This window comes from Hyalella azteca, unplaced genomic scaffold (genome assembly GCF_000764305.2).
Source record: "Hyalella azteca isolate HAZT.00-mixed unplaced genomic scaffold, Hazt_2.0.2 contig7618, whole genome shotgun sequence".
NCBI classification, from domain to species: domain Eukaryota; kingdom Metazoa; phylum Arthropoda; class Malacostraca; order Amphipoda; family Hyalellidae; genus Hyalella; species Hyalella azteca.
The window spans coordinates 75,169-103,142 of record NW_025937739.1 but is presented as its reverse complement, the minus strand read 5'-3'; the positions used below and the strand labels follow the sequence as shown (position 1 = coordinate 103,142).

Sequence of the window (27,974 nt, the reverse complement as noted above, 5' to 3'; positions counted from 1 at the left end):
ACACGAGTTCCTAGCAGTGATAAAAACCTAATCGATAGAAAAATTACTTGTAAAATGTTTTATTTTTAACCGTTTTCAATATTTTCAGGAAAAAACAAGTGCACATCAAACGTGTTTATTGTATTCTTGTTTTCACCCATTTAGTGAAATATCAAAAATGTATTCCAGAAAACATTTATAAAAGCACTTCAGAGAAGTAACAATACTTATTTTGGAATATACTGGTTCAACAAAGTCGAAAACCTCGCCCCCCAAGAGTTTAATGTTCATGGATTGAAAAGTGAGACCCAGCGAACAACAAAACAACAGCATACAATGGTGTAGAACAATAACTGGATACCGTTGAATAAAGTATTAGGCTACGAAAAAACCAAAGGTATTGCTGAAAAATGTTAATGTAAACCACTACATTGATGACGTCACATCTGCTACTGCTGTCGCTGCTGCTGGGCGGAGCGTGGTGCTTCTCGCACGATACGGGTAAGCTTAGAAAAAATGTTCACTAGGTTTGATTTCTCAACTTTCTTGATAATTTTTTGATAGAATGGAATGACAAACATGGTTGATTGTTTTGATTGCTAATGAATGTTCAAGTTTCTATCGCATTAAATTTACGAGCACTTCTGTTGAATCAATTTAAGCGATTGATCGTTATGACTGAGAGTGTTCGCTAGTGCGAAAACTGTATCAATTGTCACTAACATATTTTTTTGCACAGAGTAGTTACAGGTTTGAATTGAATTACTGTTGTAAAATTGATTTAGCAAGACACCGCGCCATATCAAGCTCTATGTATCATTATTCTCCGTGCAACTCCATTCCTGCTATGTAATGCGCCTCTCAAAACGGAACGTTTAATTACTCAAAACTACGCCTTTAATTACTCAAAATGACGCCTTTAATTAATCAAAACGACGCCTTTAATTACTTAAAACGAAGCCCTTAATTACTCAAAACGACACCTTAAATTATTCAAAACGACGCCTTTAAATACTCAAAACAACACCTTTATTTACTCAAAACGACGCATTTAATTACTCAAAACGACGCCTTTAAATACTCAAAACAACACCTTTATTTACTCAAAACAACGCATTTAATTAATCAAAACGACGCCTTTAATTACTTAAAACGAAGCCCTTAATTACTCAAAACGACGCCTTAAATTATTCAAAATGACGCCTTTAATTAATCAAAACGACGCCTTTAATTACTTAAAACGAAGCCCTTAATTACTCAAAACGACACCTTAAATTATTCAAAACGACGCCTTTAAATACTCAAAACAACACCTTTATTTACTCAAAACGACGCATTTAATTACTCAAAACGACGCCTTTAAATACTCAAAACAACACCTTTATTTACTCAAAACAACGCATTTAATTAATCAAAACGACGCCTTTAATTACTTAAAACGAAGCCCTTAATTACTCAAAACGACGCCTTAAATTATTCAAAACGACGCCTTTAATTAATCAAAATGACGCCAATAATTACTCAAAACGGAGCCTTTAATCAATCAAAACGACGCCTTAAATTATTCAAAACGACGCCTTTAATTACTCAAAACGACGCATTTAATTAATCAAAACGACGCCTTTAATTACTCAAAACGACGCTTTTAATTACTCAAAACGACGCCTTTAATTACTCAAAACGACGCTTTTAATTACTCAAAACGACGCCTTTAATTACTCCTCGTTTGGTTCAGCAACTGACGAAGAAAGAGGGCCATTAAATTGCATAGAAAAAGAATCAAGGATAATATTAGAAGCATCGATCAGATTGGAAATCATGTGAAATTAGATCATTTAACAAACTTATGCAAAAAAGAACAAACGTGTAGAACAAACTTATGTAAAAAGTTTTCAATAATCATAGTTTTTTGTTGAAATGAAACCTTAGCAGGAAGTTTCACTCATATGAAATGCCACTCATGATTATTTAAGTGAAAACACCAACAGATATGCAATAATTTCGTTTCAATAGCTCTATTGGCGCAAAGTTCAGTTCAGCGCACTATAGGCAACACAAGGCTAGTTCAAGTCTTTCAGAAATCAACATCTCAATCATTTTCAATCTTCCAAAGCTTCACATGTTTATTTTGTATCCATAGTGCTCAACCTTAAATGGGAATTTGGCTCAATTTTCAGTTATCCTTGCAAGAAAACTTGTGCGAAACAAGCGTCTAGCTGCTCCACGAGAGGGTCGCTACTCCCTCCTCTATCGTTTCCTGCGAGTGGAAATGATTTATGTTGTTTTATCGGTAGCGTTGTGAACAATTCTCGACACTGAGCTCGCTGAGTCTTTCATATTTCTGAAGCAGCAAGGAAGAGTGCAGCTTCTGGAGCGCTCGGTGACTTGTTTTTAAGTTGCAAGTCTCGAAGCGTGAAACATTTATTACACGAGAGCGCCATTTCTCATCATATTTGCTGCGATGCAATGTAACTTCATACATTTACCAAGCGAGAGGTTCACGAGTGAGAGCTCACACTGTAATTCAACTCTTAAAGCTTCTTGGAAAATTGACACCAACATCCCTCATAAAATCGTGGAAGGACAGTGAGATGTTGGTCTTATTGGTGATACAATACCAGAGACCAGAATGCATCTTTTGATATAGGGATAACTTTTTTTGATGAATGGTTTTGTATCTTAAGCAATTATATATGGAAAACAAAGATATTAAGAACTTCGTACTAATTGAATATATGTAGTTTATGAAATGATTATTACCATGACAATATTACAATATGATAATATCAATATGGCAATATCAATATATTACCATGACTATGGAGCTCACAAATCCTCGTTTTCACAATCATTATTGTGCAAAAATTTAGAAGTTGTGGAACGAAATGAATTATCTACATAATATGATGAGTCGTCAACCGGAAACTAAATCTCTTTTTTTTTTCTGAGAATTCTGCCAAATTTTCATCTCTATTTACGTTTATAATTTTGTAGCATTCTTTTCATTAAAATAAATAAATTAGGCAGTTTAAAATTACAGGATTAATATACGCTCGTTCATTTAACGTGGATGAAGATGACTAATAGTTACATTACATAGCTATTTTTTAACGAATACTTTCTGGGATCGAAATAAAATTGTATCGGCTAAAAAATTTAGCACCATGGAGAAAGTTACTGACATTATAAAGTTCTGTGCGCGCTTAATTCATGTAAACTCACTGAATTCACGAATGAAGGCGGCTCGCAACGAATTTTAAATGGAAGTGAGCGAGACTGAGAAGAAAGTGACAATTGAAGTGTAGGCCGAAGTGATTTACATTTTGCACGGTCTTTCGAGTCTCGGCAACTTTATTCCGAATTTTGATCCAGGATCTTCCGAACATTTAAATTTAACCAAATGCGAGTATATTCCAGGAAAGGAGCGACAGAATGAGCATTTAGTTTGTTGCATTGTGCCCTGATTTTTTATTTGTATATTAATCTTTTAATGCCATTAGTGAAGTCTGTGGTAGTAATGCCAAGGATTGATGTAACGAGCGTCCGTTTTCTTAAAAATTTAAAACATGATTCTATATTACGACGGACTACCACGAAATTTTGCTTGTTATTTAAATTTCTTGCTATAATTTATTGTCAAAACTATTCCACTTAATCCACCTTTCCCTCTGCAAAAAATGTATAACATTCAGAAGTGTACACGTCAAAATTCAAAATGAAATTTTAAAATATAAATTCATCAGTCATTCATTATGAGGCTATTATCTATACACCTTTTACTTTAGTGTTTCGATGCAGGCCATATTGTTTGCTGACCAAATATTTTCTGAGACCAAATTTAACAAAACATTCACGTTAAAACTCAGAAAATTAATTTAAATGATCGATGAGGATGCTAAGGCAGGTATTAACGCGTGCAAACAATTCGCAATGGTAAATCCCTGAACCAATTTAATCTATGATATATTTGCAAACGGTGTGTTTACCCGTTCGTTTGTTTGTTTGTGAACGTGTCTGAAGCCTGACACTATGTCGTGTCTGAAGCCAGACACTGTGTCGTGTCTGAAGCCAGGCACTGTGTCGTGGCTGAAGCCAGGCACTGTGTCGTGGCTGAAGCCAGACACTGTGTCGTGTCTGAAGCCAGACACTGTGTCGTGTCTGAAGCCAGACACTGTGCCGCGTCTGAAGCCAGACACTGTGTCGTGTCTGAAGCCAGACTCTGTGTCGTTGAAGATTCGTGATAAAGGATTTTGAAGATTCGCAAAAATGGGAAACAGTTTGTCCCGCTACAAAAATTCGGACCTAGATCTACGCCAGAGCATTTAGTTGCCTCAACGTGCGAGGGATTGGATTCAGTATGAAACTGAGCTGTAAGAAAATATAAGCGTTTCAACCTGCAAAGAAAACAATTACTGTCGTGTGCGTATTGATCAGCAAGATGACCTCCAAAGTACACATGACTGCAGCACGCTTGAAGAGCGCTCATCAAAGGCTCATCGAAGATGGCCTGCCGTATCTTCATTGGCTGAAGAACGGGAGAGTAGCGCTAGCGAGCGCCGCCAGCACCAAAACCCAACAGCGGCCGCAGCTCGCAGAGCACGAAAACAAGTGATCACCTAACGGGTGAATATTTCTTACTTGTACTCCTGGGACTTCGTTTTATATTTGGTTGAAATATCCCTGACTTTCGCTCTCATGATCCTAACTTTAACATCCGGAGTGGCTGGGCTCAGGATGATGCACGAAAGAAGCATCATGATTACCCGCACTCTCAAGATTCTGATGGCGGTCTTTCTTTCGTAACCACTAAACCTGGGTGGCTGAAGGCGCTGATCAATGAAATTCTGGCGATATATTTCGTGCATCTTTTCTTACATAGTCGTGAAGTGAGATGACTGTTTTAAGGTGGGGGACCCCAGTTGGTCGACGTACCGGGCGCTTGGTATACTTATGTACCTGCTTTTTGGACTTATTTCATTAATGGCTTGATAGTAACCGATAAAAAACATCTATTTAGACACTGTGAAAGGAATTTTTTTCTTATTTCATATAAAATAAATTATATGGATATCATTTTATTCGTTGACTCATGTAGAAAAACGTGTATAATTTCATTGCTCGTCGTTAGTTACTAAGCGTCGTTCAACAATTTTAGGAGCACAACTTTGACTCCGATAATAGGAAATCAGAATCAGGACCTGTGGTGTAGGAGATAGTTAATAATAATATAATTGATAGTATAATAGTTAATAAAAGGCGGCATTCACGCTTTGCAGGACAGTTAAGTTGGACATTTAACGCACCTGGAAGATACAAGGCAAATAAAATAATAATAGTATAACAGAACTCGGCTTCACAATTGTAATTTTATCAATGAACATTTCCTTTTATCTCTGGATTAAAATTTATGATAACCAAACTAAATAAAATACTATATTTGTCGAATCCTACCATTTTATTTGATGGCTTATGATGAAAAGGAAGAATTAAGTAATCTAGTCACCTACCAAATTGTAGTAACCGCCTTATGACCGAGTTGACAATTTCTTGCACGAACAGTTACGTGCTTTTTTCAAGTTTTTTGAGAATTCTAAGAAAAAGCAGATGCAGATGATAATCTATTGCCTCCTTGTCACATAATTCAAGTAATTTTTTATTGCAGTGTCTGAATATTTTATTCAGGCTATAACTAGACGGCTCAGGTGCTTCTAAAATATACCCTGGATTTATTGTGGGTCCTAACTCAGCGCCGCAACAGCGATGCTCTGTGCAAGCATTGCCTTCTTACGCCGCAGGCTGTCTAATTTTATTGCTGTTTAAATCCGGCAATTCCAGCAACAGCTTTTGCGGAAATTTATGTCCGCCATTGTTGTTTCTGTTGCAGCTGAACTCGTGTTGCAGACTGTCAATGGAGATCAGATTTGTTCACTGATCGAAGGTTCTTAATTACCTCATCGATATCGCACTCTGTAACTAACTCCCTTTGGGTCATCGCTTTTCAAATGCATTCTATAGCTGTAGTTTGGTTACATGCCAATTGAACAAAGTTTGTGGTCTGTCTAATAATGCGAGAGATTTACAATTGGAAAAAACCCGTGTGATTCAGAATTCACAGTGGGAAAGTCTCTTTGCCTCATGGAATATCACTGAGAACTATTGTATTTTGCATTAGATAAGTGGTAAGAATCAGGTTGTTTTCAATCTGGGACTACTGTGACAATGAAATACGAGTCCAGAAAATAGGACAATCTGAATTTCAAGGTCAGTGAGGAAACTTAAAAACAAACATCATTAAAATTTCCTTCATCAAAATGTTGATTGATAGCAGCCAATTTTCCATTTAGCCGAAGAGGCTCCAAAAACTGATTTTCGCCGCCTGAGAACATCGGTTCTGGGGGAGCCTGAACTTAGCTTGTAGTGGAGCACTTAGGTCGTGATAGCTTATTTAAACGCGCAACTGTTTAAAAATAATTTTTTTTGACATGTACTTGCAAAGGTTCAACCTAAAATTTTGCTGCAAATTGTATGAGTCAATTAAACTACTTTTGGAACTGATCAACAATAATTATCTTTCTAAGACGGCAGAAAGTAGGACAGAGGTACTTTTTATCATATTAAACCAATTATAATGTTACTTTAGCTTGCTCAATTGGGGCCTCACATTTTTCAAGCACTGTGAAACCATAAAAAAATATTTTAAGAAATTACTCGGCAATGAAAACGCCTCGGGTTTATAAGGACCGTGCTGCATCTCCATAGGTCACCGTATGGATTGTATGACGTCATCACTTGCTTCATCAATATGAGGTGAAGCAGATGGACTTCTGGAGTGACAAGCCTACAAGCTGAGCAGATTCTTACCTAAAACATGACAAGATTATGGTTTAAATATTAATTTATCCGTCTGACATTCTAAACGGCTCTGGCATTTTCATTTTTTGGGGGATTATGTTACATTATTAATTTACATAGAACATTCAATCATATATTCGTTACATTTTCCAAGACAGCTTCGAAAAATGTTAAATTTCTAAAGCATGCGCATAGGACAGTGAGTGCACGACGGTGCGCCACATTTTAAAGCAAACAATTTAGGAGATAAAATGATCTACGGAATATTTTTTATTGGAATTTGAACTATCAATCGTTATCGTCTCATATGTCTAACTAAATATTTGAACGGGACAGAAATTATATATTCATAGTTTGTTTATATGCAGACAGCTGCTCTCCTATAGAACCATCAAGAATTAATTTGGGTTCTTGAGGAGAGAATATGCTTAACTCGGCGCTCGCAGCCTCGCGTCTAAGAGGCCACCGCCACGACCATTGTGCGCGCTAACGTGACGCCCGCGTGATTTGCTCAGGGCATCAATTAGTGGAGGCTAATTTATGAATGGTAAAGCAAGAGCAATAATAGACGAAGATTGTGCCAGAAGTTCAGGCCCAGACAATGAAGAGCGCTTCATTAGGCAAATGGGCCACTGTAGGACCAATAAAACACCTCTGTGCACCGGAGGCACTGACGAGAAGCGGTTTGATAGACTTTAGAAATTCATAAGGAGACACTTTAGCAAGGGCTAATTTAGCCAAGTAAATTCTGCCGTTATTCCCAGTCATGCTGCCAACCTGATGGTGATGGCACATGATGGCTTCAATGCTCATTACTGAGCTACGAATGATTCTGCAATGATGTAATGATCCTCATTTGTGGGAATCTGGGAGTTTCATTTTGAAGATGATGCACTGAGTAAATAAGGTTTTAATGAATATAAGGAGATAGTATATATTCAGTGAGTGAAGATAAGCGCATTGAAAGATTTATAGCAAGGAAAATTTCCTTGTATTACTTCTGTAACAAATTTGGAAATTGTTTTCTTGATGGTTGAGTAAATTCTGTATGCTATTGACAAATAAATGAACCCGACAAGATTTTATCAGACGATATTCATTGCCATAAGAATCACAAAACCTTCAAATGCAAAAATTATGAGTCACGAAAGAAGTAAGTGTATGGTACCAGTTTGAAAAAATGGCTTAAATGTTAAAAATTACTCGGTCTTGCCGACCTTTTGTGCGCTGCTCAAGTAGAAGACCGGCCATGTTCTGGGTCCCAATAATCCCATTCTTGGCTTAAACTTTAGTTTGAGTCCACTGGTCGATAGAAGACATTGGATTTCAATAAACAGCCTTCAGCAAGCGTGTTTTGTCTTCCTCTTGCAAAAAATTTGTTTGATATTTGCGGACTCGTCGATGGTGATCGATGAGATTAAAATAAAGAGTTGGTAAAATTTCATGTCGATCATTTTGCTTTAGTGGCGCAAAACTTCTGCGTTACTTTGCATCAAGATTGCAAAGAAAGTGGACGCTCGGCAGCATCTAAGAAATCTAAGTTTTAGAAAGAACTGCCAAAATATTGAGCAAGAGTTTCCATATAATACAAAGCAGAGGCATGATCAGCGAACAGGGAACTGCGGCCTCGGGGAGTTTGGTTCAATCAGCTCATGACTGCGCTGCAGAATTCTGATGGCTTGCCTTCGGACCTGAAAATCGAGGGAAGAAGCGAGCGGATGATTGTTCTGGTGTAGGAGCTGCGCTATCACGAGCGCCGAGCTCAACAAACACTTGCAGTCCTCGTAGCAGTCGAACTTGATTTCTTCACAGTCGGATGGCTGATTTAACCGATGTACTCGTATCTTTTTTATCTTTCCCTGATGTGAAGTATCCAGCCCTGTGCTGATTTTACAAATTTAGTGAGCTTGGAATGAACTTTTTAAGTTCCCAAACTTGGTGAGCTAGATTGAACTTTGGCATAAGATTGTAATAGGGATTGGTTTGAATCAGACAGATATGCAGGCGTTGAACCACTCATAGCGTGGATTTACACAGGAAGTTCTATATCGGCATGCTATTTATAAATAAATGGCCAGCTATTCTTAATTAATGTCTAATATTTGATTCACATGCACTCTAGTACAATATTGTGCATTAAAATAACGGTAAAAGATGCAAACTTTCAAACGATTTCATCTCGAGCATTGAAATTTTCCAATTTAAACGAATCAGAAAACTCTTGATATTTTAATTATATAATATGAAAATATAATGACTCATGACTTTCAGCATTTTTCTTTCTTGTGGATCTGATTTTATTCAAATAATTCCTTCAGAAAAAATTTTTTTATATCAATACCTTCTAAAATTATTATTTCGTCACCTAATACAATATATTTCGTGATTTTTGTATTTTGATTTATATTAGTTGCACAAATACGTCATAAACAGACAATTCAATTAAACAAGCAAAAGTTTCTCATGAGTTCCAAACGTGTTTTTTTTGGTAATTATCAATGATAGATTCACAAGTCATAATTTGTGCGGGTGGGGATTCTCTGGAAGGTTGATTTTAAATTGACTCGTACAGCGGTTGGTTGCTTCTGTCATGGCCCTGGCTTGGCACTGATTTCTCGGTTTGCCTTTGTTCGTAGCAAATGAAGCGCGTGTTCCATTCATCTTTGTGCGGCAGTGAGCGGAACTCCCAAATGGTCAGTCAATCCATCATCATATGGCCGCCAGTAGAACTGAAGATGAAGTGCGTTCATCTTCTTTAATAGTTCGAGCTTTGCGTCCGGGTTTAATTGTGGGTACAATGGAATGAGATTTTGGAGAATACGCCTAATTTCATTGGTGGAACTATATTTCGAATCGGTAATATTTTAGTAATGCGGCATTGGATCCCAGTGTTTAAATTCCAACTTTTGTAATTTTTTAGTTAACAATACTTTTCGGGCAGCCTCCATGATCTGCTGCTTGGATTTGTTAGAAAGCGCCATTTAACTGGAATATTTGTTCTCGCGAGTTACTTCTTATGAGAAGTGTTTATGAATCTAATAATTAATTAATTTAAGTATGGTTGAAGTATAATTAATTTTCTTTTATCCTCTGTTGAAATAAACAGAAGGTGACTGGCGTGTGTCACGGCGATGGGTGGCAGACGACGTGCTTCTAGAGTCCCAGCCAGAGGCCGCGTACTCATGGCCACCGAAGCACCTGAGGCATCACACTTCAAACGATCTCGACAATACAAACATCATTAAAGAGGGCCATCTTGATGACACTGCTGCGCATTCTCAACACAAACGCAAAAGGAAAAATCACGGCCGTCGAAACAAACATCATAAGAAACATTCCCCAGAACACGACCACTTGACGCTTCTGGAGGGCGAAGAGGGGAAGCAGCTTCTCCAACAGCACTCACACCAGTCACGTCTGGACACTCGCAAACAACGATCTCAAAAGCACCATAAACATCTTAATGAAGTTCTCGAGGCTACATTAACGCCTACTTATCCTCTGAAGAGTCACAATTCCTTTTTCGGGCTCGAGGAGAATAGCAGCTCCTTGGAAGACGGGGTTGGCGACGGCGAAGGTTTCCTTTCAGGAGTTGACGACCGGAGGAGCGAGCGGGTAATCACGGACAGAGGAGCTGTAGTTCACGATGACGTACTGGCGCTGCACAGCGCGCCTGTCTTTGATAAATCTTTGCCTGCCAAAGTCCAGGCACAGCTCGGTGCTCATGCCTACCTGCCGTGCAGAATTATTCACATGGGAGACAAGTCGGTGAGTTTGTGCTATGTACCTTACACTGTTTATTTATTTAGGGCATTCTCTCCGTACAACCGGCTTATTAAGGAGCGGAAACTCTGTTCCTAAGCCAGTTCTTTTGAAGCTTTAGCTGCAATTACAAATTTTGAAAACATTTTAAACTATATTTCAGTTTCTTGATTTTATTTCATAAGTTTCTGGAAGTTATAGGAAATGCTGAAAACAAATATTTTCTTTTAAAGTTACTTATTTCTTTGACATTTCCCCATAAATGGTAGAATATTTTATATTGTTCTTTATAAAATCCACATCATTTTTTTAAATAACCTTTGCTGAGCTAGATTCGTCATGAGCGAAACAAATTTCCGTATGCTAAGTTAGTTCGGAGGAGAAATCAAACAACAAGCGAGTACTAACAGGCTAAAGTGTCTATGAATATTTTGGATTTGGAAGCAGTTGCTCATGTTTCGTATTGACTTTCAATCCAAATTACTCGCATATTAAAGTCACTCATTTCTGTTTTCATACCTGTACAAGGAGTGCACGATAAGACATGCCCGAAATCTACGCAGTTTAATGCCAATATTTCAATATAAAAATTTCTTCAATCCTCTTCTTTTATCGTAGTTGCTGATGTGTTCAACGATTTCCGTTAGATGCACAAGGTGCATGAAGCTCGCTCAATGAAGATGTCGTTATGTTATTGATTTATTATTCAAAGACTTCTCTTCAGATGTTGAAGTGGCATGAGGCTGACAAACTGACTGTGCCGTTATGAATTTTTAATCAACGATTTCTTCCTGGTGCGGAGAACCTATAAAACGAACTCACTCGACGGTTTGCCTATCACTTTACGAACTAATATTTTTACAATTTGTATGATTATATAAAACATTCTCATTCCTTCATATTATCTTCATAAATAAAATAGAAAAAATTTCCATCAGGTGTCGTGGGTTCGTAATGCAGACTCGCACATCCTGACGGTGGACAGCTACACGTTCATCTCTGACGAACGCTTCACGGCGCGCTTCGATGTCAGCTCCCAGACTTGGACGCTGCAAATAAAATTCGTGACCGACCACGACGCCGGTGCCTACGAGTGTCAAGTATCAACGGAGCCAAAAATTAGCCGCTCTATTCAACTCAGCATCGTCAGTGAGTTAATAAACAACAGCTGCTGTTAATTTATGTGAAGGATTATGAAGGCGGAAGTACGTCACTACAACAATATTGTAGTATATCATTTCATGCGACTAACTCTTAGTAACAGTAATAATACAGTAATTATTTAATTATTATTACTGTTCTACTTCTTACTACTTACTACTTCTTAATAATTATTTACAATATTTATTTGTCATCTCATCATCGTCGTTTAGTAAGCTGTTATTTTTTCCATACTAGTAATATATTCTTGTAAACTACCTGCATGTTGAGCAAATGCCAGTACCTGAAAATATTTGGCTTCAAAATCAAATAAATGAACCTAATTCTATTACAAGATCAACGAATTAAGACTGCTATTCAGAAAATGATTAATATTTATAGTATACAGTCGCAATTGACGACGAATTACTTGACCTCATATATTGATAATTAAATTGCAACTATGTATTCTATGTAAATTAAATTCTCTATATCCAAATAACAGCCTGAATTAATTAAACAATCTGTACTTGCGTGGACGAGCGCTGGTGCTCAGGCATGAGAATTAATAATTTATGATGAATATATTAAGTTCAACGCAATGCTTACATCGCCAACCGTGAATCAATTAACCCTAAAAAATCTTGTATATTTTCTTCAGACATATGCAATTGTTCTTTAAACATGAATTTCTGAGATGCGAGCATTCAGTTAAAAAATTCTGATTCAAAAAGTTAGAGTAAGATAAGATTACTATTGGAAAAAACTACAGGGTATGATAATTAAAGCATGAATTGACATGATCAGAAATAATAATAATCGTCGACTTTAGAATTATATTTCTAGAATAATTTTTCTGAGTCGAGGAGCACAACAAGGAGACAAGTCATGAATTTCTCCCAACTTATAACTCGTTTTGTTGAATTAATTTCCGTTGAATTAATAGAGAATCAATGAGCCGCTCATAAAGATTCTAAAGTAAGGGTCAACAACAGGAAGCCGGAACGAGCTACGTCTCGATTTCATTAGTAAATTGACCGCGAAGAATATATTTATTTAGTAATCATGAGATCGAGTTTGCTTACTCAGATATTTTGTGTTTAGTGGTATGTTAGATGCTCGTGTTTCTAAGCGAGTAGAGTTGTTGTGAGTATACACATGTTTGAACAGAGAACGACGCATAAAGTTTTTATTTCAAAAAACTATGACTAAGACTAGAGGCTGTGATCAAGACTAAAAGAAAGAGCATAAAAATTTTTCTTCTTCGATTGAACTTGCTGATAGCTTCAGACAAAGACTATTGATAGATAACTTCTCCGCTTTTCCTGCTTTAAAACTTGACCTCTTAACGTTATAGTAAAACTTTCATGAGTCCCGGTACTGGAGAGTGAGCTGGTCCTCCTAATGAATCTAATATCATTTTGGTTCATCTTCGTTTTTCTCTTATGAGGCGCACCCGGGCTTCCCTAAGGGCTCATTATCTTTCGATGTTACGACCTTCTTATAAACTTCAACAATTTACGCTACTTTACTGCCTCTTAGTTCAGCAAGAAATTGTGTTAATTTCTCGGACGCAGCACCAGTTCCCGAAGGGGCCACAATGGTCCACGCTGACACGTGCGCTAATGTACACTGCTAAGCTGGAAAATGCGCCGCCTTAATTGATGAAGAAAACATTGTGCACATCTTGAAAAGAGAGCCGAGTTCAATAGCCTGCTTGTCCTGAATACTACTTCAGTGCGTACAATGGATTGGTTATGATGAAATTTAGCAGCTTGTTAACTAATATCAACAGTTTTTTGCCGAATTGAATCAAATAATTTAATTTTTTTGTCGAATTCAAATAATACATAGTATTATTTAAATGAGGAAATAAGAAACTTACGAACAGTCTATGCTATTTAAAATTCTGTTAAGCTCGTGTTAAATTAATTCTACTGCGGTACTAAATGAGTCATAGCAATTTTATTTTTGATCCATGTTAATGATACATAAAACTATTGCGTCTGACTATTTTAATTCAATTGACTTGAGCTCAGAAAATTAGGACAAAATGAACACTGTATCAGGCATTTCTAAGTGCGCTTGGGATGAAAAATCTAGTTCAATTAGCCGTAGGTTCTAGCGAACGCGCAACTGTTTCCATTGCTGCTGAAGTTGACATTCCCTACGGGAATACTGGCTCTCTTCTGAATACAAAGAAGGTCTACCTCACCACTGCCGTCATCGATACAGCAGAGTGGCGAGGCGCCTTTGTTATTGTTTCCACGAAAGTGGCAATGAGCTGCCGTTCTCTGGTGTCTCGCTCACCACACTTGACGAAACTCCAGAATAGAGTCGAGCGACTGTGAGCTGACTTGGTCGCTGTCGAGAAAGGCAGAAGAAGACAGACACTTGATGGACACTGAGGAAATTGCCCATCCGTGTACCTACCGATGTGACGAAGGAGTCTGGAGCCTGATGTATTCCAGTGTGTGTATGGCCGAACCTTAGGTGACGTTTCCTGCTCTAGAATATGCTGACACTAGTTGATGTTTCATCGGAATGGACATTGCTTGCTGTCTGTCAGACACTTACGTATTCATTAAAAGTTTGAGAGTGACATGTTTTATCCGCATGATGTCTGAATTGAAGTGATAACATAACATAACATAACATAGTGATGTCGGCTCTGAAGTGTAGGCCTGATGTGGCCTGTCGCCGATTCTTTTCCATTTCGTGCCTTGTTCATAGATGAATAAAACACTTGTACTAGCCGTTTTTCTCACTATTCGCACAATTTTGATTGAACTGCACTAACATTGAACCTTTCACTGAAATCGTTTCGGTACAAAATTCGCGAGATAAGTCAAACCGGCATAGTAAAAAGTGAGAAAGTTGGGACCCGCAAACACTACGTGCGTCCTCGACCACTGCCAGATGCCAGATGCAAACGCAAATAATGAAGTTTCCAATGACGTAGAGGATCGATGAAAGCTTTCGATTGTTTAGCTACAATAGTTCGAGCGCTGCAATGAAACTTCAGAATAACATTTGAAACGCGAGGCAAGTTTTTGCGAATGATCGAGGAGAAATTATCAACCAGCTGATAACCACGATTAATTTCACAAAAATCGATTGGTAAATCTTCATGCAAAGCTATCGGTCCAATTATAATTATCAAAGGTCAACGGCAGCCAATACGTACAACTGAGAGAGTCAAATTGAAACACCGATGGCCACAGTAGTGTTCGCGGCCAGGGCTTCTTGGCTTCCTCATTAAGAGTGTCAATGAAGCCCATAAATTTGGCCTCAAACGACTTAATGTCAGAGTGCTGACGGCTGCCTTTAGCTCTACCGAATGCACTCACAGGAACCTTTATGAGGAATATCTGGACTAAAAGATTAGGAACAGTTATATGGAAAATTGTCTATCCGATTAAAATATCATGTAGGATGTTAATTTGTTTGGTGTTATTCGGTTCTCAGTTTGAATTTTCGTAAGCAAAATCTAAACGGAAAAATCACTGATATTAATATAATAGTTGTTTGATCTTCACGTTAGATTATATGAAATCGTCCATCAATTGCATAAAGTTTGCAGTTTTCGAAAACTGCGCGACGAAGCTCGATCCGAATCGAAGTAACATAGGGCATAGTCTTCAATATTGGATGAGTGATGAATGAGCAGGGGCTGCAGACTCGTCGGTGGCCTGTCAGTCTTTGTGAATGAAATAAAATGGTCCCGTTTAGTTGCCTTCAGGATATATAGCCCCGAGAATGCCTGATGTATAGCATTAAGGGGAGGATTCTCAGCTACAGATCAGTAGAATTATTTGTGTGGGTTCGCATTGACCCGTTCATTATCAGCTGCCTCCGCCAGTATCTATGGTTGGCCCGCACGACATCACTTTTAATCTCGGTATCGCAGCTAGTCACGACAACCTGCTACGAAATTAATCACGACCTGCCCTTAGCTTGAAGACATGCGGGTTCCTGCTTTACTTTTAATCGGATCAAACGCTTAATCTTGGCGAGTGCTCGAGAGCCTAAAATTAAACTTCCCATGATTACGGGACGCAAATCTTGCCTGCGTAGCATGAGAATTACAATGCGGCTGCTGAGATAATACCTGACTCTTGTTCTTTTATTTAAGGTTGTATGATGTTCGCGTGCGATATATTAATTAAAATACTGAGTGGGTGCTAGAAATACTCGTCTGAAATAGTTAAGAAAATTTATGTGGCGGATAAGTTAGGCAGACACTCGTGTGCATTGGGAAGCAGGGACTGGCAAGACTGTCATCTATGAATAAAAGTTGTTCAGTGGCTCCAGGCTTGGGTGAAAATTCGTGTTTATTTTATTAATTTTTGAAGAGTATTTCTTAATTTGTGATTACTCCTGAATTTCTTTACCTATTTTTTTTTTGTAGCAGAGTTGAATGTTTACTCCGATATTTATTTGAATGTAACTCACTCTGATTTAGTTTCCTGTCATGTACTACATTATTTGGTTGGTACAAATAAACTCTATTCCTTTTTGAATGCTCAATAAAATGTCCAAACGTTAAGAAAATTAAGTAGTTTCTTCCCCCAATTAAATCTGTTGACACATCCTCCAGTTTGCCTCTTCTTACTCTCGAATTTTTTCTCTGAATGTAGAAACTACAATTCTCTATCTCAAATGCCTTTCATGTTGATTCAGTGTTGCAAAATTTTGTATGCGAGTAGAGGGTAAATTGCGTTTTTAACAGAAACGATCGTAAGGCTTATTTAAGCCAATTGCTTAATAATAACTTCTTAAAAAATTGTGCTGCTCGGAGCTTCTTTACCTTAATCAAAGTTCTATTTAAAGTGCGAAGGAATTTAATACCATTTGGTACCAAAAATCGTGAAGATATCTTTTACATTTTCACCCTCCATATCTTATTACTGAAGAAAACAAGAATGTGACTGTTATTATTTATTTATTATTATTATTTATTTATTTATAATGTGACTGTAATTATTTAGGAAAGCTAAAATAACATAAATCGTATTTGAGGTCTTCAAGCCTAACATGGCTAGTTGATACTTTTTACGATGCTCTCGCATATTTTTTAACCAATGTGACGGAATGGAACAAGTCATAAATAATTTAAATCCAATAAGTAGTGACATTTGTCAGTTCCTATTGAATTGGAATTTGACAGCAGACATTCCGAATAAATTCTATGCTGTCTCAGGTTCACGGTTTATCAACTTGCAGATGTTGCGAGCAAAAAGCTCTAAGTAAACTGATTGTTCCTTTGAGAACTTTTGAACAGTTTTGTGATTACTTTATATAAACGGCTCTGAAAGTATCAGCTAACTTACACTGTTATTCGGAGTAGTAAATCAAAACTTGTATAGCGTTCTGAAATATTTTTTATAACTATTGAAGTTTAATGATGTCTCTTCCTAGGACCAAAATATCTTAATCAAAACCTAATTTGAAATCCTTTTGCACTTTGAGAGCGGATGTACAGATAATAGAATGTTTTGATCTGGCATTGTAAAAAGACCACTCAAAGAATTCATCAATTTATTTTTTCGCCTGTTATTTGCACGAAATCTTGGCTGAGATTTAATTAAAGAGAATAATAAAACCTTGGTTGGCTTCCAGGGTGAATTTAAAATGGAATATTATAAAATAAATGCATCCAAGACTCGTTATTTTATTATATCTTTAGAAGCTGCCTTCCTGAGCTCCATACAAAGAGTTGAAAAGTTGCATTGTTTTTTGGAGCGCGCGGAAAAATCTGCAGAAAATATAGAATTTTTTATAGGCACAAATTAAAATAATTTTTTTGGCATACATTTAACTGATAACAGACAAATAATTAAATTCAAAATTAATGTTTCTCATGATCTCTTAACTTTGAAAAGATTTAGATGGGTCTTTTGAAGCAATTGAAATTTATACATTTTAGGTTTATATGTATGAAGCCTTTCATGATATGCTAAAATAACCGTATTTGCTCCTCCCACCTTGGAAAAATTGCTAAAAATTTAATTATTTGAGTGTATTAAAAATTGTAATCGCCCTAAAAGTAGGAACCGAGTGTCCTCTTCTATTCTTTTCTTCCATTTATAGCTTTGAATAACAGAAAAATATGCTTCGAGATTTCATCTCTAGTCTCTCTGAGAACCTACATGAAACTTTCTGTCTGTAAATTTGTTTTCTTCAATCTTATTCAAGAGAAATGATATTCATTGTGCGTTGCTTAAAAACTCGGTCATCAGCTGGCCTTTGTTCTGTACAATTTGAAAAATTTAGTATTTGTAGCTCGTTAAGATCGGAATCGTATATGAATTTGGACAAAAATTTTGTTAAGAAATAATTCAAACGTTAAATTGGGAATCTTCGCATTACACCTTGTTGAAAACTACAAAAAATGTGTTTAGTCTTTAGATACTAAAGATACTAAATATACTTAATTAAAGCGACGCCGTACGCTTTCTTCGAGGGGAATTATTGAATAATGTGAAAAATAGAGTCTCCGGGATTGTGAGTTATATGTATTAATACGGGTAAGAATGTTTAATACTTTTATCACAATTAAAAAAATACCCAGGTATATGTATGACTCATAAAACCCTCGGCAAATCACGTGATAGTTAATATTTAAAGTACGAGATAATTAGATAAGAGTAATTTTGCATGTATTATATCCGGTAGTGTTCCGGTACACTCTAGTAATTAAAACACCTTAAATTCACGCGACCAGAAATTAACTGCTAGTGTAAATAAAGAGTCCAGTCGAGAAACACAGAATTACACGAGCGATAAGAGCCCATGTATAACTCGCAAAGCAAGCTTCTTTGTTTCGCTACCATGCCTTGGCTGCGGTATTTTACTTCGTTTGCGAAGGAGAGAAATTAAAGCAAGCGTTTCTTTGTTGAACCTCAGGGCCCATTGTTACCATCCCCGGAGGGTCGGAACTCCATGTGCGCTCAGGGAGCGACGTCACCATAAAGTGCGTCATCTCCCAGGCCATCGAGCCTCCTTCCTACGTCTTCTGGTATCATGTGAGTAGCGAGGAAATTAATATTTCGTAATAAGGGACATGAAAAGTTAAAATTCTTGAGCACGAGGAGCTGAATATTTTTATTTCATATATTAAGAACTCGTCCAAGTCGGAATAAAGAGTAAGAATGAATATTACATCTGAAGTTATTTTATTGTTGGATTGCGTTGATTATATATATTATCTTAATTCATTATATTTCGAGCTAAATCCAGGTGAGGGTTCTGTATTTAAAATTGTATTCAAAAGTGTCAAAATGAGGTATAATGGTAATTATTTGTATTAATTGCATTTAGGCCTTTATCCATGTCAGGGTTGCGATAAATTAACGCCTGTAGGAACAAAATTTCCCCGAAGAATTAATTCGCAATTCCGATGTTGTCGATGAATCTAGGAGACTATCAACATGTCGTGTTGATCTTAGATCCGCACAACACATACGGATGAAGAGTTTAATTTGAGGCTGTTTGGTTTTACCAAAACTCCCCTCAGAGACAAAGATGCATCCTTAAGAAATAATAAAGAAGTATCAGAACTCACTGTGGGGTAGTGTTCTATTGTCCGCATGCGTTCGTTAGTGCCCTCATCAGCTCGGAGACTGGAAAGGCACTGACGTACATCTGGGCATTCCGAACTGTTTTCAATGTTGCAATTTGAGGAAAATATTGTATTTAAATTAAAGAACAATCTTTTTCAGCTCCGACTTTGAGGATGACGATAATTGAGTTGAAAGTTGCAAATATTTTTGATTCACATTATTCGTGAATATCAATATACATCAAACACATCTCATGTATAACATCTACGTTTAGAACTTAAAAGGTAAAACTAAATTTGAACGTTTATATAGATCTAAAATGAATATATAAATCAAGTTTTCCCCGAGGATATTATTTAATCATACAGTATATATTTTCATATACACGCAAGCACATTATTCCACCATATTTACATACAGCAATTAATAGTGCGGCTCGCCTGCTGCTCCTCAGGAGGGCTCAGAGATGCTGGCGGGCGGGCGGGTCGTGGAGCGGATGACGCAGCACGCGGCGCTCGCTTCACTCGTCATCCGCGGCGTGACGCGCCGACACGCCGGCAACTACACGTGCGTGCCCGCCGGCCTCACGTCCGCGTCCGTCACGCTGCATGTCCTCAATGGTGCGTAGACCTGAGGGGCGTGAGAGGTGTTTGAGAGCGTATGTGGTGTTTGAGAGCGTGAGTGGTGTTTGAGAGCTTGAGTGGTGTTTGAGAGCGTGAGTGATGTTTGAGAGCGTGTGTGGTGTTTGATGACGTGAGTGGTGTCTGAGAGCGTGAGTGCTGTTTGAGAGCGTGAGTGCTGTTTGATGACGTGAGGGGTGTTTGAGAGCGCGTGAATAGTGTTTGAGAGCGTGGGTGGTGTTTGAGAGCGTGAGTGGTGTTTGAGAGCGTGAGTGGTGTTTGAGAGCGTGAGTGGTTCGTGAGTGGTGTTTGAGAGCATGAGTGGTGTTTGCGAGCGTATGGGGTGTTTGAGAGCGTGAGTGGTGTTTGAGAGCGTGAGTGGTGTTTGAGCGTATGTGAGGTGTTTGAGAGCGTGAGTGGTGTTTGATGGCGTGAGTGGTGTTTGAGAGCGTGAGTGGTGGTTGCGAGCGTGAGTGGTGTTTGAGAGCGTGAGTGGTGTTTGAGCGCATGTGAGGTGTTTGAGCGCATGTGAGGTGTTTGAGAGCGTGAGTGGTGTTTGATGGCGTGAGTGGTGTTTGAGAGCGTGAGTGGTGGTTGAGAGCTTGAGTGGTGTTTGAGAGCGTGAGTGGTGGTTAAGAGCGTGAGTGGCGTCTGGAGCGTGAGTGGTGTTTGATAGCGTGAGTGGTGTTTGAGAGCGTGAGTGGTGTTTGAGAGCGTGAGTGGTGTTTGAGAACGTGATTGGTGTTTGAGAGCGTGAGTGGTGTTTGATGACGTGAGTGGTGTTTGAGAGCGTGAGTGGCGTTTGAGAGCGTGAGTGGTGTTTGAGAGCGTAAGTGGCGCTTGAGAGCGTGAGTGGTTTTTGAGAGCGTGAGTGGTGTTTGATGGCGTGAGTGGTGTTTGAGAGCGTGAGTGGTGTTCGAGAGCGTGAGTGGTGTCTGAATCGTGGTGAGCAATCGAGTGGTGTATGGGGCTAGAGTGATGTGTGAGCGGCGTGTGGTGTCTGAAGCATGAATGGTCAATTATGAATGTCAAATTGTGCGTGCCGCGTGAGGCACTGAATGGTGCGTGAAAGCTCAAGTGCAGCAAAGTGCGTGAGCGTTTGAATGGTGCATGTTGCATTAGAAGTCAGAAGTGCATACGGGGAAGCATTGTGCAGAACAAGCAGGGATTTTTAATTGACGCGTTTCATGCGAGGTAAAAAGACTGTTTTTGAGCTGCTTTTGAAGAATGAAATTTTTTGGTTAGCGAACTTGGAAAGTTGTGTGCGTTTTATGCATGAAATAAAGGGAATGAGTTTCATTAGTTACTCGGGATGCATGTGTTTTATGACCACATGCAATGGCATTGTCATATACCATTATAGAGTTTACATGTTTTAATAAAAATTCAGATTCAGTATGGAGTTCAACGTTTACATTTTTATCTTCATGTTGATTAGGTTCAAGAATACAGGGGAACTTTCAAGAGTTAATCAGATCCATTGGAATAAATTGGTCAGTTTTAATTGAATTGCGTCGTTTCAGTCCTCCATGGATATGCCGGAGATTTTAGACGAAGATTGAATATTCAGGAATGAGATCGTCCGGAGGAATGTGCATTTTGGCCGGAATTTATTGCTGAATGTTAAATGGACATAAATTTTTTTCGGATTAAATGCCATTGAACTTCTCGCTTTAATGGAGGCTTGGATGCAGTTGTGCACTTCCAATTGAGAAATAAATTTTTTGGGTTTGCTGTTATCTGTAGGAATTCTACAAAACTATGTGAAATTGGAGCAAATATAATTAACAAAATTTAGCGCTGATGATTTCATGCTCTAGTAACAGAACTGTTTCAACTTCATTCCATATTTGATTTCAGCATCGACCACAAGAGAGATAAGCTGACCAGATCGTGCCAAGATTTTTATAGACTAATCGTGTAGATAAGCCTAAAAAAATATGCATGAAGCCACGATAAACTTGATGAAAAGTTGCATGATGACACAGATAAATTAGACAAATGAAAAAAAATTAACGGTAAAAACCCTTAATTATAAACTGGAAGTGGCTCAGATCAAGTTGTTGATAATTGCACTTATATGACTCACCTAAAATAATTATTTTTTGAACCATTTATATTAATTCTTTTATATAAATACAAATTTATCTATTATTATACGGAGTTTTTCTAAATAACGGTACTCAATTTAATAAATTCGTATATATTTAAATATAAATTAAAAATGGATAGTTTATGCACAAATAAAAAAATTCTAAGTTTTTTGTTTTGTGCTGCACGGCAAACATCTAAATGGTAGCCAAACTCGTTCCACGCATGAGAAAGCATATCTTCTGTTACTGAGTGCAACGTAGCAGTGATACGGTTCTTCAGATCAACCAGAGTTGCTGGTAGAGGCGGGACGTAAACAGAGTTGCTGGTAGAGGCGGGACGTAAACAGAGTTGCTGGTAAAGGCGGGACGTAAACAGAGTTGCTGGTAGAGGCGGGACGTAGACAGCCTCCTTGACGTAACCCCATAAGAAATGGTCACATGGGGTGAGATCAGGTGATCTCGGTGGCCAGAAGTGTAGGGCCATATTTCCTATGCGTCCTACCCTACGCTCAGGAAGTGACGCAGTTAGTTTACGAATGTGAAAACTAGGTTTACGATTAACGATGGAATTTTCCTTCGTACAAAAAAGGTGAAAAAATAATAAAAAATATTTGCTTTGTTTATTTTTGCACAGATGAGCACCCAGCAGCCATGCAGCACGGAACAAGCACTGCAGCTGCAGCTGCAGCAGCTGTTGCAGCAGCGAGCACAACACGTGCAGGAAGCACGCAGCTGCTGCTGTGCTGCTGGTGTACTCTGCTGCTGCTGTTACCTTCCCTGACAGCCCTGAAGTCTGCAGCTCTGAACACACGCAGCTTCACGTCTGCTCTGATAAACAGCAATTTTGTTCCTCGATGATCGCTGTGTTCCGTCTTCAATGCAACATACAAATCTATACCCTAAATTTAGCCGGAGAAATGCTTCTCCACGACATTTTAAAATAGAGCAGCAGTGCATTGCTGGTCATAAAAATATTAATACTAATGGTTATTTAAATCTTAAGATATATGATTTATACTTGCTTTATTTCTGAACGATCAATTGTCCGTACACCTCTTTCAATTTGGCTCGCCAATAAGTTTAATTAATTTGTGGAAATCTTACTAGTGATTTCTGCCCGGCATGAGGTATTAGGTTCTGGGAAGGCAAATAGACAATTAGAATTAAGATCTACTTGTGCATTTGGTGTAATGTATATAACGATTTTTGGTATCATGAGCTGATTCGTGTAAATATTTTCTGCTATTTCATGGATAATTATCAGTTCAGTCAGGCTGCGATTTGGCCTTTAAAAATTATAGAACAATTTATATAATTTTATGCGTGAAAATTCCAAACAATAACAAGCCACGCAAAGACTACCGCTGATTTCATAAAGTCGTAATTATCAAGTGCATACTGAAATTAATAAATATGAAGTAAATTTATTATTAGTGTCTTTCCTTACATGAGTGTACGTATTGTGTCCAAAAGGAACTTCAAGGCTGAAAAATAAGTGTTTACTTACATTTATTAGTTTTTTTCAAATGCTTACTCGTGTTCAGAAAAACTTCTGATCAAGATCGATCTCATGTGTAGCTGGTGTGTTTCTTTATATTGATCGCTAATTGATGCTTATTTTTTTAATTTCTAGAATGGTAATATGTAAATTAAATGTCTCCTCTGTATCAGAATAAGGAACGAACTATATAATTCTGAAAAGATTGAAATTTAAGTCCACGGTAAGATTGTTGAGTTCTATACAGTATCCTTAAAATAGTAAGGATTTCTCATATATAAAAATACAAACCATAAAAATTATTCGAAGTGTAACTGGTTCCTAGATTCTATTGTGTCTGTTATATGTTTAAGGGCGTCCACTACTTATTTATTTATTCTGCTCACGCTAAAGTAAAGTGAATTGAAGAAAATAATTACCAAATTTCTCATCATGCTTGTCCCACTTGCTGACCGAATATTTAAAAATTCATGAACATTTTTCTTGCACGTAAGAATCATCCATCACTAATTAGTATTAGTGAAGTTAAATACACCAGATGGTAGAGAATATAAATGATAAACTATGAGATAGTGAATTTCAGTCATTATGGACTTACCAAGAATTTTTTTGGCTTATGTTTGGTAATTTTCTTAGGGACAAAGCGATGTTAAAATGATAAGCAGATAAATACTGACCAATAATATTGTATAAAATTCGAGGCACCCTGCAAACGTTTAGCCTCTAGAATAATATTAATCTTTTTCAACATAATGTATGAGTCAATATAAAGAAATGAATTGGCCACAATGTGTTATTCAAAATGAAACTTTTAACCTTTAACTACTCATATTTTGACGTATAGTTAAATTCATGAAAAAAAACTTGTGTCGGTAAGTGCAAAAATGTGTCCGCTGCTTGGTGCTCCAGCAAGCTTAAAAGCCCATCTGTATACCTCAAAGACATGTTTAATGCAGGTTTCTGGCAAAAATAAGTTAAGTAACAAAGATTAAAGTCATTTTGTCAATGAGAAACCGAAATTCTTAAGTTTCCCTGTGAGGCATTCATTTTAAATGAAGTTCCATTTGATTCAGGAATCCGCGGCATTATTTATACAAAAACTTCCGAGGAAGCAGGATCATAGAATAACAGCATCTGCTGAGTCATTGTAAGACCAACAATGACTTAATTTATGAGCTGCAAAAGTTTCTGTTGACCAAAGTTCGGAAGGACCCAGAAGCCATGGAAGGGACCCAGTCATCTTGTGCAAGCCCTACATAAGACACAGTCGTGAATTGTGATGAAGAATTTCAATAGAACTCGTTAAGACAGCAGAATGACACTGCCTTGTCCTCCCCTTGACCAAACCTCGATCATCAAAGAGGATCTAAATTGAGTAGAAAAATGTTTTCTTTCTTGAAAAGTCTTCACCACAGGCCACATTGCTTTATAATTGCCATTCTGTATGATGCACTACGTAGTATTATAGTTTTCTTCATCCGAAACGAGTGATATCAAATGATTTCACCAATTGCCATGTGGAATGAAAAATGGTCGAATGGATGTATTAACTGACTGTATTTCTGTGTTCAATCAATAAATATGATTAAATCTCCATCATGACTGCGGCATTGTGAATCCACATGAATAACCAAACGTTGAATTTTTTGTCTTCGGTGCTTTAAGTTTAAAGTGCCCAACCACTAGAAAGATTACCCCTAATATTAACCGAAGATAGGGCTCCATTTCAGCACAATATCTTCTGCTGGACGAGTTTGATTGGTATAAGCAAGATTTATGTGTTGGCATTCAAGCGTAAATTGCCGTATCATCTGATATGAAGCTTTCGCTATAGCAAAGCACGCATTAGGTATGGCGCGGTGAGGTTGACAAGCTCCTATAAATATCAGCCGGGGCTTGGCTCGCTCAGTTATGGCATCAGCAACCGATTGCTTTTTGCGACCATCAAAGTATCGTGGCCCATAATGTTGTTGCCGCAGTGCAGAGGCTTCAATTAAAATCCGTAAACATATGCACAATGGTAAGTTTTTGTCCGTAGCTCTGCTGTAAATATTCATTGTGAAGTTATGGGGTACGGGTGATCCAATTCACTGCATGGTGGACATACAATGACGGAGGAGTATCTATGAGGCCAGCAATAGAGAGTTCTGTCCATTCTGATTTATCTCATGCTGTCAATATAGGGGCTGGGTGTATAATGCATTACAAAGTTGAACAACACAACAACAAATTTATTATTATTTCTTCTTCAGTTCCTGAACGTGGTTGGGGCTACTGTATCGGAGGGAGGAAACAATATGAAGACAATTCTGAATACAAACTAAACATGTGTGGAGGGTTATATCAGGTTAGAGTCAAACTTAACTAAAATGGTAATACTGTATGTGGAATAAGATACTTCCGAGGTCCTGTAATACCTTCGAGGTGTGCTGTTGTAATGTAAACGCGAAATGATAAGAGTTTGGTTTGGGTTTACTGAAAAGTTTAATGTCGAAAAATTTTATTCGGCAATGCGCACTTATCGTTTAAATTTTCTATGCGAGGCAAGAAACCTCCTGTAATGCGAGATGCAGCAATCCAAACTTGCAATCCAAGTTGCATTACATTTTTAAACTATCAATTTGAATCCTTGCTGTCAATGTGAATCGGTCGAAGCAAATTATTGTAACATAAATATATATATATATATAAAATTTGAAGATTAGGCAAACGATGAAAAATGTATTGTTATGAATATACTGACGATGTCGCATTGTCGTCAAAATATTTTGTGATAAAATAGACGTGCAGAAAAATTGTGTGGGACCGCATGAAAATTTGTAACCAACTTCGAGCGACAGTGATTTTATTAAAAGATTAAATTCACAGAGCTGGTGATTGGATGCCTACGGAAAAGTTTGCGTGGATTTTTTTTGTATTCTGTTGATGCTAACTCGTACCTATAATATTTATTTAGGATTTTAGATGTAAGTTGCAGATTTGATTTTGTTGTTGCTATTAATTACTATGGTTCATTGCAACGTAATGATAAAGCAAACTTGCATGTTTCAAATAGTGAACGTGTTTACCTTTTAAATATAAAGTAATTTTTCTCGCTGTGGGATCGAGAATTTGAACCAAAATTTCACGAATGTAGCCGATTCTGTGGTGACCCTTTCTTTTTAATTTGCATAATTTAATCTCGTTCAATTCTTATTTTGATTCGATATTTTTCCAATTCATTGTTGTTTGAATCTTAATAAAGGTATGAGTTTAAAAATCATGATATTTTGTCTTACAGAAATTTCGTGCATTTTCTTCCTCGGCAATCCATCATCGAAAATGCAGAAAAAGACTCACTCCGTGGCTGACAATTAATCACAGCCGCCTTGTGATGTCGCCGACGTTGTTTCGACTTGAGTTCTCGTTTTGCCGACTCGCAATATTTTCTTGTTGGCCTAGTGCAAAAATCGAACTCGCAGGTTTTGCAAATGCACAGAATGCATGGGATCATTTGCTTTGTTGGCATGCGGAAATGAATTACTCGCATTCATTTCGCCTTTATCAAAATCGCAGATGTTGTATCTGAATCATTGCAGACTGTAAAGATAGAGGTCAAAGATAGAGGTCAAATATCCGATCGATAAATAATTTAAAAATATTACAGCTTATGAGTCATGGAAGACGATCCGAGTAGAGTTCTACAAGTTCTAAAAAAGAATCTTCCAACAATCATTTTGAGAATGGTGTTATTCAACATTTTATTAAATTCATATTCTAATAAGTAAATTTTACACTAAAAGTTTAATTATCTGAGGCATATTCAACAATTTCTATTTTATTAGAGACCACTATACTTCATTATTCTTCATACCTCAATTGGTGACAACCAAATAATCTTTTATAAACTAGATGTGGGATGCAACTAACTAGTATTACGCCCATATGGAACAGACAAGACTTATATTCTCACAGCGTTTGCCTCTCTTGTAAAGCGACGCTGACTCCTTAACATGGCTCGAGGCCTCGAGAGAGACTGGGGCTGCAAGCGGCTGGCGCGCGATGAAAGTTTTGTCAAATGAGCGTGACAGTTTTGGCCTCAGGTATTCATACGCTGAGAATTGCGTATGGCTTACATCCCTACGCCGTATTACCGTTGAAATTAGATTAAAAAAGGTTTGAATTGCATTCTAAAGAATGTTCATAAGCTAAGTCGCGAGCAATTTAATTTTTCATTATGGCGACTGAAATTATGGTGAATTTATCTGAAATAAATTTATCAATCTAGATTTCTCGAACAGAATTACCATATAAGTTAGAGTGCAATTTAACCACTTTATATTGAAATAGAGGTTTAGGGTAACAAATGAAGGTTGTGGTCATTAAATTTTCATGAAAAAACATCGGATATGAAAAATTTATGAGCGAGGCTTAGCGCTTTTATCAAAGTCGCCAATGCCAAGCATGCAGCTATGTGAGGATTAAG

The 27,974-nt window shown here is 37.5% G+C and overlaps 1 protein-coding gene across 1 annotated transcript; it reads left to right on the top strand.

Annotated features, from left to right (window-relative positions):
• The first annotated feature begins 98 nt into the window (after positions 1-98).
• On the top strand, positions 99-26,183 carry LOC108673012 (hemicentin-2). Its single transcript, XM_018160778.2, has 6 exons — positions 99-480; positions 9,938-10,599; positions 11,532-11,742; positions 18,643-18,761; positions 19,753-19,918; positions 22,646-26,183. The coding sequence occupies exons 1-6, from the start codon at positions 414-416 to the stop codon at positions 22,867-22,869; spliced, it is 1,449 nt and encodes a 482-aa protein (XP_018016267.1). The 5' UTR covers positions 99-413; the 3' UTR covers positions 22,870-26,183.
• The last annotated feature ends 1,791 nt before the right edge of the window (positions 26,184-27,974 follow it).

What these genes read in the sequence shown, in the direction of transcription:
- LOC108673012 (XM_018160778.2), top strand. Translation starts at nt 414, where the DNA reads ATGACGTCACATCTGCTACTGCTGTCGCTGCTGCTGGGCGGAGCGTGG. An exon ending in TTCACATGGGAGACAAGTCG is followed by an intron (nt 10,600 to 11,531) that starts GTGAGTTTGTGC and finishes AATTTCCATCAG; the next exon opens with GTGTCGTGGGTTCGTAATGC. An exon ending in TATTCAACTCAGCATCGTCA is followed by an intron (nt 11,743 to 18,642) that starts GTGAGTTAATAA and finishes GTTGAACCTCAG; the next exon opens with GGCCCATTGTTACCATCCCC.